We start from the raw sequence: 16270 nt of genomic DNA, 5'->3' as shown, positions 1-16270 counted from the left end.
GACTTTGCTCTTCTTGATAAAAGTAATAAAATGGTTAGCGGTGTTAAATTAATCCTTAGAAAACAAACAAAACCCACGGAGGTTAAATACAACCCAGAGGCTCTGCATAAAAACCACAACAACTACAAAAACAGCTGCAAAGACGTCTTTACACAGCAAAGGAACCGCTCTCCTCCGCTCCTCTGCGCTCCGTACACAGCGGCGGCGAACGCGGGACTCACACACGTGGGGAGGAAACGCGGGTCCACGGGCACAGCCCTGCCAGGAGCTCAGCACACAGACACAGCTACTTACACTACGGACACAGCAGTGCTGGTGTGCCGGTCTGGTGCCCGCACTTCTCCCGCCCGTGCCGGGCTGCGGCCGCTCCAGGTGAGCGCTGCACTCACGCCCGTCCCTCGTGCCGTCCTTCCTCCCTCGCGTGCGTCCCAGCTCTGTGCCCCTTCTGTCCACGCGTGGGCGCCCACGGGGCCGCCCGCTCCTCCTGCTGCCCCGCACGTGGGTCCCTCTCCCCGGAGCTCCTCCCCCTGCCGGCAGCCGGGCGCTCCTGGCGCTGCTGGGTGTGCACGGCGCGCAGTTCGCAGGGAGGTGCGTGCCCTGAGCTGCTGGGCAACAGTTCCCCGGGCCGGTGCTGCACAGCCAGCAGTCTCTCCTCCTGCCCGGCCCGCCTCCTCGGGGCCGCCGGCACCTCCCCTGCTGCCTCTCACCTCTGCACCTCAGTTAGCATTGCTCTCCCGGCTGCTGCTTTGCTCCCGGCCCAGCTCTCGCTCCTTGTCTGTGGAGGAGGAGGAGGAGGAGGAGGAGGAGGAGGAGGAGGAGCTGAGGGTCCGGCCCGAGTGCTTGTAGGCTGCAACGAGTTCCTGCAGCCGCTCTGGCGTGGGCTCCCACTTGGCAAAGCCTGCGCTGTTCTGCAGGAAGAGGACGGCGGTGTTGTGCACAGCCTTGTAGTACATCTCCTCCCTGCAAGGAAAGAAAGCAGGCACTCAGCACCCCCTGGCGATCCCCCTGCCAATAAGTCACACTACTACAGGCGAATACTCTCCCCGCCACCTGCCTCTCCTCTTCCCACACGCAGACTGTAGGGCAAGTATTCCTCTCTGTCTCTTTTCACCCACTATGTGGAAAAGGGGAAGGAGAAAGCCCTCCTTCTGAATGACACTGCACTGCTGAGGCACTCTGCTATTTGGCAGCCCAGGAAACACTGCTCAGCTGTTGGCTTGCCAAATTACAGAGCTGGCAGAGGGACACAGAACATCACCACAGTGCTAAATGAGATAAACAGTTCACAGTGGACTTGTACCCAATCGCTCCAAGTTTTGAATTAGCTAAACACCTCAGCCACCATTAAATGAATGTGAAAATCCACAAACACTGTGGATTCCACAGCACCTCCTGAAAACCCAGGATGATTAAGCACTGCATTCGCTTTCCTTTTCCGTTTTTCCCATCGATTCCCACTCGGGACAAGACATTTCAGCCACACAGCTCCCCTCAGAGGCAGCTCAGCAGAAAGGCTCTGGTGGAAGGGCCCATGGGGAGCACCTACTTTTTGCAGACGTGTTGAGACCCGCTGCGGTATTCGTGATCGAAGGCTGAAAGGATGAGCTGGTGCCGCTTGAACTTGCTCTGCTCCATGCGGGTCAGGGCAGGCGTGGGAGGGTCCCTCCACTCAGGGATGAAGACAATAAAGGAGAGGGGCTCACTGGAGCTCTCCAGCAGTTTCTAGTCCAAAAAGAAAACAGTCTTAATCTTGTCTGAGCGGTGACGTACCTAATGCCTTCTATGAAAATAAAACAGCTCTGCTTCCAGAGCAGTACAGCAGCACTCACAACACTCTCCTTTCTGAATGACAGCCTTGGTATGAGCATGTAAGAGCAGTGGGGAGCAGATGACTGCACAGTTCCACTGAAAACAACAGAGGCAAGCAAACCTACCTCAAAGTGAGAGACCATGGCATCCATCAGCTCCTCACAGAACGGAGGATTAGCCTCAAAAGACCCACTTATAGGGAAGAAATCCAGGCACGGGCTAGAGGAAAAAGACAGAGATGGCTATCAGAGAGGCTACACTTCCGACTGATGTCCCTTAAAAAACATCTACTTCCTCACAGAAGACACTCATACTCAGGACTGAATTCTCAGCAGTGCAGGCCCTGCCACTTCTCCATAGAAGAAACAGTCACTGGGACACATTCCACCTGAGGTCACTGAAGGCTGACTGCTGGTACAAGCTGACTGCCTGAGGGCACAGTTCTTCCCTTCTTCACAACACTGACAAACCTAAAAACTGCACCATGTCAGGATTAGGCAGCTCTGGCTAGAATAAAGGCACACTGCTGGCTGCTTCGCTGTGTCCACTCCCTGCCTGAAACACACATCCCTCTGCACAGCTGCTGCCATGAGCTCCCAGCACGACAGCCTGTCCTGAATCACTGCTCTGCACACGTGCATGCACCCACACAGACACAGCAAAGGGCAGCAGAACAGAAGACTCACCCCCTGGATCCAAAATACCCGTCTGTATCCAAGAAGGCCGAACAGTACTGTTTAAAATAGCAATTCAGTGGCGAGGCAAAGCATTCAAAACTCACTCCAAAGAGCTTGTGGAGGGCTTCAAAGACGTGCACGGGAAGTGCCCCCTGCAGGCCAGTTCCTTCATACAGACCCACACCGAACATCATCTGAGGAGAGCAAACCCCGGTGAGTGGTCTCTGCACTTGCTATTCCTGCTGCTCCCTTCATGGAATATGAACCAAGGCCTACAGGTCCACGCACTCACTCCTCCAGGTACGCAGGGCCCCCTTGTCCTCTCTCAAATTCATGTAGGTTCCCTGAATGTACCTAAGAACACTCTTTAGACACTTCCTCCAGCTCAGGTCCTGTCAAACCAACTGTGAACTTTTACATATACTCCCCGGGAACCTTCAGTTAGGCCTCACAGCAGTGTCAGAAACTACCCAAGGTTTTCCATTACGTTTTAGCCCCACCACTGAGTCAGTTTAAGCCCTGTTCTGCACCAGGCTCTGAGAGCTGTGGACCTCCCAGAGTAATGGCAGTTCAGTTCAGTTCCCCAGGTTTCTGATGCACAACAGCAATGAGACAGTACCTGGTATCGACGGAGAAGGCACCAAACCCTGGGTAGAAACTTTTCAAAGCCAGAGTCGTCAATGCAACTGTACCGATAGAGAAGCCACTGGAAGAGAAGGCCCAGACATCAAAAACAAACAGAACCAACATCGTGACATGAGAAGGGACACCAATGAACAAAAGGAGCAGGAAGGGTTCTGCATGAAGGCTTTTCAGCCCATCTGCTCTTACTGTGGGAATGAACTGCAAGCTATCCAGTTCACTAGCATGAATGAATGTAACGCATCAGCAAGTCTCTCTCAGCAAGGGCTGTCTTGTTGTGAGTACAACCATTCTTGCAGCACAGCATGTACACACACCACCTCCTAAGTACTCCCAGCAGAAGTCTGACCCTGACTAAGCAGAATGAAGCTGACCCCATTTGTGCTACCATTAGGGCAATACCAGACAGCCTCCACCAGGTCAGTGCTCCGTCCCACTGCACAGTCCCTTCTTGGAGGAGGAGGAGAAATGAAAGCTCTCAGGAAAGAGCAATTTGCAACAGCAGTCATGCAGGCATGGCACTCAGCTCTTACCAGCTTGCTGAAGTAGTTGCGGCTCACTTTCACCATCTCCCCCTTGTACCGCACACATGCCACATTGTTTTCCATGTGCATTTCCACACTGGGGAGAGGTGGGGAGGGGATGGCCAGTCTCACTGGGTAACAGTACACGAGCCTGTCCTGGACTTCAGGAGCTTCTACCTCAGCTACGGAGAATAAAGAGCAAGGCAGCCCATTAGAATCCAAGGACTTCTGGGACAGATCTCCCTTCCACCTCAGAACATGCACGGACAGGAACAAGGCTACAGAGCGGAGTAACCTCTCCAAAATCACAGGGGTGGTCCTTCACAGATCACGTAGGCAGCTACCTGAGTTCAGAACTGATTCCCAAAATACTCATCAGAGAGGAACCATGTCACAGTACTTCTCCATCTGTAACACAGTCAACCTGCAGACCTCACGCAACCATTCCTGCACCATAAGGCACGCTGTGGGTGAGTAAAACCATTTCCTTGTTACTGTTATTTCAGTTTGCCCCGAAGTTATTCAAAAACCAGTGAATACTTGCAGGCAGGAGGCAAAGGAACCTTTCTGCCACCTTGTGGTCACCTATCTTGGACAGAAGCTTACCCTCAGCTTAAGCAGAAAGAAAAAGGAGAGCTATAACTAAAGATCAGTGAGAAGGAATCACAGACTGGGTGTGACACAGGCAGCAAAAACAAGCTGCAACAGGATCTGGAGGGGTTATGTCTGAGAAGAGCTGGCACCCAAAAGGAACAGGACTATAAAATGGTAGCGATGTGAAAGAAGCAGAGACCAAGAAGAAGGAAAAGGTTAACTGTGTACCAGATATATTGTTTTCTTTCAGGATGGCAAGATGCTTCTCCCGGATCCGCTTGACGTATTCAAGGGATATGTAGTAAATCTTGCTGCAGATGCCCTCAACAGAGTCCTTTGCTGCAGCAGACACATGGGGCCCACACTGCTTGCGTAAGTGCTCCAGGCGGTCCTACAGAACCAGAGAACCACAGTCCCTCACATACCCCACCACCTGACTCCCCAGAGCTGTGCAGAGTCTCTGAACCTTCGTTGCTTCCATTTCACAAAGCGGAGGAAAAGCAATCGTGGTCTTTTCAAGAAGGATCTTTATCTGACCCTGAACACCCCATCCTCTCACAGCCCCACTGCTCTGAGCTGCACAAGCTGCATACTGACCATGTAGTCCTCCTTTGAAGCAGAATGGTCCCGGCGCAGCCAGCTGAAGGTGTCCTCCACGTTCCACTTCACCACCTTCCTGCTGTCTGGTGATGCACTCCTGCACAAAACAGGCAAGTGAGATTAAAGCCACAGCTGCGTGGCTGTGTTTGTTCCCCACAAGTCTACCTTCCTAATTCTGATCTGTGGCAGAGCTCTTCAGAAAAAATACATGCGGTGTAATAAAATATCATCTTAAGCTTGTTCTTCTTTCATACAAGTGAGTGCCCAAGCACTCTTCTGTTATGTGAGGGATAAATGACAAAGGCATTCCATAATCAGTACTTCACATTCTTGTTTGTCTCTGCATGCATTTAGCTTCCCAATGTTTGACCTCACTATAACATTACCACCAAAAGACAGCTCCAGAACCACTGTTTCCCTCCCATGTGTTCCTAGCTTTGCTTTTCCTCAGTAAAAAGATGACTAATACTAAATAGTGACACAGCAGGTCCTCTTAAAAGTTACCATGAATAACTTCTCACTTCTGAACACACCAAGAGGAACTCCCACCTGGACTCAATGAGACGTTTTGCAGCCTCAGCATACTTGAAGAGCAACCTCTTGGCTTCTTCACGGAACTTAATTCTGGATAGCCTGAGGTTAAGTATAAATTCAAATGCATCAGTTTCACAGCTGCCAGGAAGGCCAGGTCCAGTTCCCAAAATTTTACATCTCCACTTTATCAGCAAAAGTAAAAGACAAAAGTAGAAAACTAAAGCAGGTAGATCACTGGACTAGCCCAAGACAAAGACAACCCTAAAAATCTGTCCTGTCTTTTAACAGTACCTGATGGGAATGTCATTCATGATTTCTCTGAACATGGAAGGAGACACTACTGGCTCGCAGTCACTCGGTAAAAGAGGGTCTGTCCCTTTATCAACCACCTTCCTCTCCAACATCCAGCGGTTAAAGGACTCCCTTGGGGGGTCAATGCCTGGAGAAGCACAAAAAAGGGTGAAATAACCTGACAAAGAGATCATTACATCAGAGGTCAGCTTAACGAGAGTATCATTATCAAATAAAGGAACCACTGGGAAGAGAAAGACGAACCAGAAGGAAGAACAAGGTGGTACTGCAGGACTGAGAACACAAATAAGGGGAGAGAAGAGAAGCTTACCTTCTCTCTGCTGGCAGAGCTCACGATAATGTTGCCGCAACTTGAGAATGAGCTGAGATCGAAGCAGCTCCACTTCAGGGTGTGGAGAAAGCACTTCAGATGGTGCCCTCTGCTTAATCACCGCATTTGTCTGAATATCCAGGTCCCAGTATACTCTATGACAGAAAGAAATGTCATCAGGATGATCCGATCATTGGCTAATTATCAGATATGACTTTTAAAGATGCTTCCTGGGGCTGTTTTACCAGCCAGGACATTGAACTATCAAAGACTGCTTGCAAAGACAGGGGAGGCTGTTAACGTCCCTGGGGTTACTCTTCAAATACACTTGGAAAACTAGCTGCCTCTACCCTATGCCCCTATGAACAGAAATCAATGGATACAACTCACTCAGTTGGTCGTAGAAGAGCTGCCTGCTGCTTATCTTCAGGTGAAACACACCACGCCTTCAGAACAGAGGATCCTGGAATACTGGGAGAGCTGGGGACTGGCTGAGCAGATGGGGTCCCCGGAATATCCGACTGGGAAAGTAGAAGATGAATTACTGCCCCCATAGAGAAGGGTAAAAGGGAGGAATCACAGTATACCCAACAGTCCTGTACCAGTGCTTCACTTAGGATAATCACTGAATCACTAGAGCATGTTTTGCTTGCACTTAAGTTAACATGGACATGTAAGCTGCCATGTTTCTGTCATAATTTGTTATTTCTCAGCTCCCATGCTCCACCTAAGGCTGTAAGAGAAATGGCAAACTGGCAGGACTTGAGTATGCTTCCAATTCTGTATTTTTGGAGCGTGATCTGTTACAACTTGAGCTGTACTTGGGTGGCCTGATCTTGCACAGTTCCAAATAAAAAAATAACAGGCCCAAACTCTGGAACCTCTGGGTTTCCATTCTGACATCATCTTCAAAACTATTTGTTCCACAACACCAGACTCACCTTGGGCTTTTTCACACTGTTGCCACTTGGGGGGACCTCCTCAGAGAATCTCCTCTTCCTCTGCTTGTTCTCCACTGAGGTTTCTACCATTCCACTTTCCAGTGGCATAGGAGCTGCATTCAATCCCAGAGGGTCTGACTAAGAGCATCCAAACAACAGTATTCATTAGTTCATCAGCTGCTACTGCAGAGTACCAAAGGCAGTAAGACCTTTTAACTTTCCTGTGCACCATCCCCAGCTCCAAGCGGACAAAAGTAATGACACTAATACACCTGCAGAAAGCCAATTTCTTCTCTTCTAGACTTGTGCCTGTACTGTTTATTTGGTTAGTCTGTTTGAGACTTAGATGAGAAAAACGCAACAGAGCTCCCCCGTGGCAAGGTTGTTAGAGCAGTGCACCTGAATGAGAAATGTTTCATCACGTTTCACCAGATCCAAGCCAGATACTGGATGGGGAGAAGAGTTCTGCAGATACAGAAGACCCTCCCACACAGGCAGAATATCCCAGTATTATTAGCACAGCCCTCAGATATGTGCTTACTTACAATGACATCGTGCTGTCCCAGGACAGGCATTTCCCACAGGGACTGGTTGGTGAAGCGATTGAAGTAGTACGGGCGATTCTCCCGCTTACTCCAGCACTTCTCCCAGCCAGCCTGCACCAGCTCATCTGAGAACACAGTAAGAACCGGGATAAGACCAGTACTGAAAAGCTCTACCATTCAGGTCCCCATTCCCATCACTGCACACTGCAAAAAGCATCACTCCTAAACTCCCTTGGCAGTCCCATTCCACCTCCCCTGCTGGTGGGGCCCTTCAGAACCCTGTGGGTGAAGCAGAAGCAGTACCTGGCAGGTCCTGCACCAGTCGCATAGGTTTAGGGGAGCTGGGCTGGTTCTGGTTGGAGGTGCCAGGTGAGTGACTCATTAGAGATGCCTCCTCCGCAGGGCTTCCGTGATTCTCATTGGCCATTTCTCAGCAACCACACTAGAAAAATCAGACAAAAATATCCATGTCATAGCAGGAAAGATCCCAGATCCACACGGCCCATTCAAAGGATAAGCTGATCAGCAATAAAACAGGCACAAACCTGTCCACACAAAGACCCAAGTCCTGAAAAATATCAACTATCCCAAATATAGCTTGCTCTGAACAGTACATCAGGGAGCTCTTATGGCCAGCACTCAAAACACTCACTTTTCAGCTGCATCTCCCTCCCCTAGGACTGCAGTGCCTCACCCCACATGTACTGAGGGCACAGAAAATAAAATATGCTTCACTGTGAACATTTACCACCCACTACCAGACTAGCAGTACTGGCCCTATCTGCCATCCCCAGGGCCAGTTTAAACCAGTATTTACACACACACAACCATACCCAATTTAAACAAAAAGCAGTCATTAAACAACTTCTGCCATACAGAATAGCCCTAGTGCCTCACTAATAACAGCTTTGGTGGCTCACAGAACCACAGCCTGGGAGTGAGCAACTACGAATTATTTTCCTCATTATGTTCCAGACACGGACTAACTGTCAGGACTAACTGCCAGGCTATTTAAGCCTTTGGTACTGTGTCATTTACATAACAACAGTTATGCAAAAGAAAAGTCTGTTCGAACAGTGCCACTTCTCTTAATCATCATTTAAGGCTGTTAGCTGTAAAAGAACAGCCAGGTTTTTCCTCTCATTCACTCTTCTTCCCCCAGGGAAGTTTCTGAAATAGCACAATTACTACAGGTTGCTGCTCTCCAGCACCAATCTGGGGCAAACAAGGCTTTTCAGTAATTACTGTCTACCTCCATTATTTAACTCTACTCAGGCCTTTGGAGATGCCCTACGTAACACACGAGCTTTGTGTACTCAGTCTTGTTGTGTACATACAATCTTGTACATCAGTGTGTTTTTAACTCCCAACAGTGTCCAGAAAAATGCCATTGGACTTTTCAAAAGAAGAGAATGGTGAGAGCTGACTGAACGAGCAGGCAGGTGCTTGCCAGGCTGTCTGCAGCACTGACAGTGAAATCACCACGATGCAGGGCAGCACTGAGGAACACCAGCTCCTGCCAACGCTTGGGAAGATGTTTCCATCCTTCCCTCGGGGTACGCATGGAAAGGCACTGCAGAAACCCGGAGTTATGGCCTCTGCTCAGAGCTACAGAGATAACATCCACACCCACAGGCAAAAGCATCTGCTACAGACTGCAGCAATGCATCCTGTACATTTAATCACCCCAGCGTTGAGTGTTGCATATCTGCTTACTGACACTTCCTCCTGAGCTCCAGCCGTACTGTGACCTCTGCAGTCACACTCCAGGCCGCTGCCACCTGGGCAGCACCTCAGCCCCTCCATACAGGCACCGTCTGCCAGAAAGCTGAGCTGAGGCCAAGAGATCGTGGGCTGCACATCAGGAGCCTCATTAGTATTTCATTGGGCAGGAACTTTCTAAAAATGTTTAGCCTCATCTTCTTAAAAAGGGAACGTTTACCTACACTTGCCAGTGCGTCACGCACGTTACAAAGACAATATTATAACTAACTGTTACACGCTGATGGGAGCAGACCACGCAGATTTTATGAAGTTACAGATGGCACCAGGTGTCAGAGGGGTAACAACTCCCAGCACTTCTTACACTGACAGCTCCAACCAGTGGTCTGACGGGGCTTCTTGTTTTTTCCCCTCTCCTGTTTATGGATAAATTAGGATGGGGAAAGTACGCAAGCAGCTCTATCACTTTATCAGTTTGGGTGAGTATTAAATCCCAGCAACCTTCAGCTCTGTGAAAAAAGAAATAAACTAGCAGGAGTCCTGACAGAAGGAATTGAATCTTTGTGTGCCTTGTGTTGTGACTCAGTGAAAGGGACCCAGAGCAACGGCTTTATAGTGATTACAGTACTGCTTTATACACCACACGATGCATAGTGCTTCACAGACACAGAACGCCGTCCCTGCCCAGAGAGCTCACAGCCTATAGGAGCAGCCGCACGAACAGAGCGCAGCGAGGCGGCAATGGACACAAAGTGAAGTACAGCCAGCGTCTGCTTCCATTCTGTCAAGGCGGGATTTCACACAGGACAACAGCAAACGCAGACAAAGGGGTGCAGCGACAGCACCTGAGCGGCAGCGCTTCTCCCTCAACCCCGAACCACGGCGGAGCGGACGGCACCGCCCGCACCGGCAGCCGCTCCTGGGACGGGGCCGCGGGCCGGGACCGAGCGGGTGCGGAGAGGAGCGGCGGCGGCGATCCCGAGCCGGGAGCGGCTCTGCAGGCGGCCGGGAGCGGCGCGGGGCGCGGCCGAGGGGGGCGGCGCCGGGCGGTACTTACGGGGCCGCGCTGCTGCCGGGCGGGACGCGGGGCCGTCGCTCGGTGCTCGCCGCTAGCGCGCCGGGGCCGCATCCTCATAGCGGGGCGTCCCGCGCCGGGCCCGCGGGGGCCGCTGCGGAGACAGGAGCTGTTACGGAGGAGGACCGCGGGGAGAGCGGAGCGGGGCCGAGCGCGGCGGCGGCGGGCGCGTTCTAAGATGGCGGCCGCGGGCCTACGCCGCCTCGCTCCGACCTGCCGCCGTGCCGCCCGCCCGCCGGCCTCCGTCCCCGGCGCGGGGGCCGCCGGCCACGCAGCGGCGCCGCTTACCTGTGCGTGAGGCCGGGGGCTGTGGGCACCGCGCACCGCCGCGCTTCCCGCCGCCGCCCCACCTCCGCCTCGCCCGCCCCGCCGCCGCCATCTTGCGCCGGGACCGCGGGCCGGCAGCGCGCAGGCGCGGGCCGCCCCGCCCCAGGCACTGCGCAGGCGCCGCCGCCGGGGCGCCCTCTCGCGCGTGCGCGTTGTCCTCCGCGCCCAGGCGCGCAGGAACCGCGACTGCGCGGAGCGCGGCCCGCGCTTCTGGGGACGGAGCGGCGCATGCGCGCGTCGCGATGGCTCCGTATGCCCCGGCGCCATCTTGAGTGTGGCGCGTCGGCACCGCCCCAATGTGGGCAGGGCCGGGCCCGGCCTCGCGGCCACGTCCACCCTCCGCGGGCGGTGCCCGGCGGGCAGGGCGAGGCCGCCGGCGGAGCGCCTTTGAAGCGCGGCCTCCCGCCTGGCAGCCGCGCGGGCCGCTCGCTCTCACCGTAGGGCTGCCCTCTGCACCCGGGGCACTGGGGTCAGTGTAATTAGTTAATGCTGGCAAAGCAGTTTGTGAGGGATAAGTGCTGTGTAAGCACCGAGTCTCCTAAGTCTGCCTGCTTGCAGAGCACGGGCCCCCACAGCACAGCTCTGTGTGCAGATAATCGCCCCGACCACAAAGTGCTGGCTCAGACCTACTGCGCTCTGCAGGAGGGGGAACGAGGGGGCTCAGCCGGATTTGTCCAAGGCTCCGCGGATGGGAAACGTAAAGCCTTGTCCTTTGGAATGCAAAGGGGCTTGTGGAAAAGCACAGTGCTGGCAGTGCCACGCACCCTGGCCTCATGGTGACGGGCATTTGCTGGATCAGAAAGGGAACGTGGGCATTGCTGGATCACTTTGGCAGTGCCTCTCGCAGTGCTGAGCCCTGGAGACCCCAGTGTGTGCCACAGTGTTGGAGTGGCTTTGAGGCTCCAGCAGCCACAGCAGTTTCCCTATCTGGTGCTCACCTCGTGGATGGGCACAAAGCAGCTCCCTTCGTACCTCTGGCCCAAGGGACTCTGGTTCAGCCATGGCACAGAGCCCACTGGGCAGTGCTGGAGCTGGCAGAGCACGGTGGGGAGTTGAGCACCAGCAGGGCTGAGGGTCAGCACTTCCCTGAAATGGTGAGGCCACCCTGCACTGTGTGGTCGGCATGCCTGAGCCCTTCATCCTCCATCTGCTGTGTCTCCTCCCAGCTGTGGGCTCACAAGGGGTGGCGGCTGGTGGGATATATAAATGCAGGGGAGCTTGAGCCAGCTCAGAAGAAACTCCTGGAGCTGCTGGTGTTCTCCCTCCCTTCCTTCACGTGATTCAGTTTCCCCAGACCAGGGAAGCCGAGGACAAGTCACACTGTAAGTATACGAACTGAGCCAGCATTGTGTAGGCAAGCTGCCCCAGTCTGTGCGTGGCCCTCGGGGAAGGATGGAGGCTCCAGATCCCGAGCAGGAGGGGTTCTGTCCTCTCCCTTGCAGAGAACGGGGCAGAAACACAGTGGGGGGAAGCCCTTTGCTGTCGCTGCCATCCCGCAGACAGCTCTGCCTTTGCTGCTGGATGAGAAGTCTCTGGTTCTGTCCCAGCCCAGCTTCAGAGCATGGGATGCAGACAGGCAGATGCTTGTCCTTGGGGACACCTTGGGGACTGCTCCCAGGGCTGCAGAGCCCGTGGGAGAGGACTCCCTTCTCTGTGTGGTGCTGGGGTTCCCCGCAGCGCTCATCTCTCCCTGCAGTCGGGGGAGCTGGGTGTGCTGAGGAAGGGCAGGATGCTGCTGGTACTGAAGGCAGTGGCTATCCATCTGGGGGGGGAGTGATCTTGCGAGCCCACGGGGTCTGGGCTGGGGGCTTGCACACAGCACCCCGGGGTGCTGGCCCACTCAAGCGATGGGGATCTGGATACTGTTGTGGGATTTCACGTTGCGAGGTGCAGCAGAGCTATGGGGTGTTCCTTTGGGTCTGCCCCTGCGCAGGCTGCCCCTGTGCTGAGGGCGGGTTGTGCAGCAGCCACATCCCTGCCAGGGTGTCTGGGCATCCCCCGTCCGCCCCACTAGCCCGGTGCTGACCCCGTGCTCTGCCCCCAGGTACGAGATGGCTGCCGGCAGCCGCCTCCTGCTGCTGCTGCTGCTGCTGCTGCCGCCCTGGCTGGCCACAGCCTCGCACAGCCCACCCGGCTGCAAGATCCGGATTACCTCCAAGGGGCTGGACCTCGGTAAGGGGCTGGCCGGGACCCCGCTCCCAGGCAGGGCGGGGAGCCAGCTTGCACGGAGGCACCGGCAGGGCGGGCGATTTTGGCCGAGTGCGGCGCAGCCTGGCTGTGGGCAACCCAGGCTCGTTTTGCATTGCAGTGAAGCATGAGGGTCTGCGCTTCGTGGAGCAGGAGCTGGAGAACATCACGGTGTCGGACCTGCACGGGAAGGAGGGGCAGTTCCACTACAACATCAGCCAGTGAGTGCTGCCTGCTCCCTGCGTGCAAGCAGCCCCTGGGTCGGCCTTACCATCCCCTCCCTGGCAGGGTCAAGGTGATGGACCTGCAGCTGCCATTTTCCAACCTGCACTTCCAGCCGCAGCAGAACCTCGCCTTCAACATCAACAACGCTTCCATCAGCCTACGTTTCCGGCGGCAGCTGCTCTACTGGTTCTTGTGAGTTACCCTCCCCTGCCCACCGGGCACCAGCCCACCCCACAGCTGGGCCACAGGTGCCATGCTGCCCAATCCTGGGTCTGATGGGACCTGTGTCCTCCTGTCTGCTCCCCTGGCTTCCAGTTATGACATCGGATCCATCAATGCTTCTGCTGATGGAGTCCACATCCATACTGTGCTGCAGCTGGCCAAGGATGAGGTTGGGCGCCTCAAGATTTCCAACATGTCCTGCAATGCCTCCATTGCCAGAATGCATGCAGGATTCTCTGGCACTCTCAGGTACGCCTGATGTTACGGTGCCAGCCATGCCCCTGTGCCAGGCAAGATCTGTCCACGCCACCATGCTGCGTTCAGGCCGTGCCCTGTGTTTTTGTGAGAATGGGGTTGGAGGAACAGGGCTGGAATGGTACTGCAGAGCTGTTCTGTCCTGCAGGAAGGTCTATGAGTTCCTGAGCACCTTCATTGTCACAGGGATGCGCTTCCTTCTCAGCCAGCAGGTAGGGCTGTGAGCAGAGATGGGCACAGAGCTCCCTTTGCTGCAGTCAGGAGGGGCTGACCCAGGGATGCTGGAGGCTGCTTGGGTCCTCCTCCAGGCCAGGAGTCCTGGCCCTGCTACTGAGTGATTCCCCACAGATCTGCCCATCCCTGGAGCATGCCAGCCTGGTACTGCTGAACTCCTTGCTGGACACAGTGCCAGGTGAGCAGGATAGGACCAGACCCTGCTCACTGCAGCCTGTGCAGAGCTGAGCACAGGATTGCAGGCGACCCTGTAGGCTTTGTCCTCACAGCTCCTCTTCCTTGGCAGTGAGGAACTACGTGGATGAGCACATTGGGATTGACTACTCCCTGCTCCGTGATCCAGCAGTCTCCCCAGATACCCTCGACCTGGACTTCAAGGTCTGGCACCAGATCCTCCCCTGGTCCTATGGGCACATCTCTGCACCAACACAAACAGTGGGCACAGCAAGCAGTGCTGCAGCTGCAGAAACAGCCACTGCTTTCATCCCAGGGCATGTTCTTCTACCGTGCGAGGGAGGACCAGGAGCTGGAGAACCACGCGGTGGAGCCGGTGATCAAGGACACCGAGCGCATGGTCTACGTTGCCTTCTCTGAGTACTTCTTTGACTCAGCCATGCATGCGTACTTCCAGGCGGGTGTGCTGGCCATAGAGCTCAAGGGGGAGAAGGTGAGCAGCACGGTTTGACCCTGTGCACAGGTCTTGTGCAGAGAAGGGGTACTGCCAGGGGGAGGAGCTCACGAGGCACTGCCTGGGCAGCAGTGCCAGCTCTCATACCCCTGAGGCTTGCTCTTCCTGCAGGTGCCCAAGGACCTGGAGGTTCTGCTGAGAGCCACCTTCTTTGGGACCATCTTCATGCTGGTGAGAGGAGCTCCCCATTGGGGCAGGAGAGGCACAGGGCCCCCACTCTGGGGTGGAGCAGTGCTGCCCAGCCTGGCTCCCCTGTCCTCTCCCCAGAACCCCGCTGTGGTGGATGCTCCCCTGCGGTTGGTGCTTCAGGTGTCAGCTCCCCCCCGCTGTGTGATCAAACCATCAGGGACCTCTGTCTCTGTCTCTGCCTTCCTCAACATCTCGCTGGTACCTGCGGACCGCCCTGCTGTCCAGCTCTCCAGCATGGCCATGGTGAGTGCTGCTGCTGCCAGGTTGCCTGTGCCTGCCCAAGCACATGGGGCAGGAGCACCCCGGGAAGCCTCTGCTGTCCCAGAGCCTGTCCTGCTGCCTGCCTATGACAGCTACAGCAGGGCTCCCATGGGACTCACTCTCCTCATAGGAATCAAAGCTGAGTGCCAAGGTGTACCTGCAGGGGAAGGCACTGCGTGTGCAGCTGGACCTGAGACGGTACGGCCCACGCTGGGGTCCCACCGGGGCTGCAGGGACAGCCCCCTCTGCCCCAGCTCACAGCTGCTTTCCCTCCCTGCAGGTTTCGCATCTATTCCAAGCAGTCAGCGCTGGAGTCATTGGCGGTGAGCAGACCTTGTGCCGGCCTGGAATGTGGGAGGAGCTAACTGTCCCGGGCAGCACCCAGCCACAGCAGGGAGCAGCTCCGGGAGGGCTGTGCAGGACCCTTGAGAAACACAAGCAGGCCCTACCCTGCCCAGGAGCTCTGCACTCATCCCCCTCCCCTCCCCACAGCTGTTCTCACTGCAGGCCCCGCTGAAAACTCTGCTGCAGCTGACAATCATGCCCATCATTAACGGTGAGCATCACCACTGCCTATGCACGGCAAGGCTTGGGGCGGTGTCATGGGGCTTACTGCATCTCCTCCTCCCTGTAGAGAGAACAAAGAAGGGTGTGCAGATTCCTCTGCCAGAAGGCATGGACTTCACCAGGGAGGTGGTCACCAACCACGCGGTGCGTGAGCAGGACAAGGGCAACTCCAGTCCCTCCAGCAGACATGGGCACTACATCCCAGTGGCTGCAGGCACAGCTAGACCTGTGCCAATACTTCTTTCCTTTACAGGGATTTCTCACAGTGGGAGCTGACCTCCACTTCTCCAAAGGGCTGCGGGAAGTGATCGAGAAGTACCGCTCCGCCCCTGCAGTCACTGCTGAGCCCACCATGCAGCCCACAGCACCCAACGCAGACCCCCAGCAGCTGTAGCTCTGCTCACTTGCTCCTTCACCCTGGACAAAGGTCAGATCCTGGGCTGGACCCGTAGACTGTAGGTAGGAAGCAACATCCCCAGTACCACTCACACAACCCGAAGGGCATATGCACCCAGGTGGGCAGCAGCAAGGTGGAGACAGCTGCTCGGAGAACCCCTGCTGCACCCCTTCCCATACACTAATAAACCACCGAATGCCAGCTTGCACTGCCTCATCGCTTGGAGGATGAGCCCACCCCAGACCACATAGCTGCCAGCCCTGGGGGAGAGCTGGGGAGAAAAGCTCTCCCCTGCTTTTGGGATGGTTTGTTTTCAGGAAGCCCTCTGAAGAAAGGGAACACAAGCTTCTGGCTCCTGAGCACACCATGCACAGCACATCAGAACTCACTGCTGCTGGCTCCTCTGTTAGGAACCACTCTTGAGACAGCAAAA

The 16270-nt window shown here is 55.2% G+C and overlaps 2 protein-coding genes across 2 annotated transcripts; one reads left to right on the top strand and one right to left on the bottom strand.

Annotated features, from left to right (window-relative positions):
- Positions 1-524: 524 nt before the first annotated feature.
- On the bottom strand, positions 525-10672 carry PCIF1 (phosphorylated CTD interacting factor 1). Its single transcript, XM_065754583.1, has 17 exons — positions 10574-10672; positions 10268-10379; positions 7792-7930; positions 7489-7613; positions 6944-7081; positions 6393-6523; positions 6003-6157; positions 5672-5819; positions 5396-5479; positions 4844-4943; positions 4475-4637; positions 3662-3834; positions 3106-3192; positions 2496-2680; positions 1935-2028; positions 1547-1722; positions 525-960 (listed from the first exon to the last, which is right to left on the bottom strand). The coding sequence occupies exons 3-17, from the start codon at positions 7913-7915 to the stop codon at positions 717-719; spliced, it is 2127 nt and encodes a 708-aa protein (XP_065610655.1). The 5' UTR covers positions 7916-7930; positions 10268-10379; positions 10574-10672; the 3' UTR covers positions 525-716.
- Positions 10673-11701: 1029 nt separating this feature from the next.
- PLTP (phospholipid transfer protein) lies at positions 11702-16058 on the top strand. The gene is made up of 16 exons (XM_065754248.1): positions 11702-11934; positions 12657-12784; positions 12921-13020; positions 13088-13216; positions 13340-13495; positions 13650-13713; positions 13850-13913; positions 14022-14113; positions 14226-14402; positions 14535-14594; positions 14691-14855; positions 15004-15071; positions 15154-15196; positions 15366-15429; positions 15508-15584; positions 15694-16058. The coding sequence occupies exons 1-16, from the start codon at positions 11819-11821 to the stop codon at positions 15832-15834; spliced, it is 1644 nt and encodes a 547-aa protein (XP_065610320.1). The 5' UTR covers positions 11702-11818; the 3' UTR covers positions 15835-16058.
- Positions 16059-16270: the final 212 nt, after the last annotated feature.

This window comes from Cyrtonyx montezumae, unplaced genomic scaffold (genome assembly GCF_038088225.1).
Source record: "Cyrtonyx montezumae isolate F1298 unplaced genomic scaffold, pur_monq_1.0 scaffold_9, whole genome shotgun sequence".
In the NCBI taxonomy this organism is placed as follows: Eukaryota; Metazoa; Chordata; class Aves; order Galliformes; family Odontophoridae; genus Cyrtonyx; species Cyrtonyx montezumae.
Note: the sequence above shows the minus strand (reverse complement) of the source record. Positions and strands in the feature narration are given on the sequence as shown.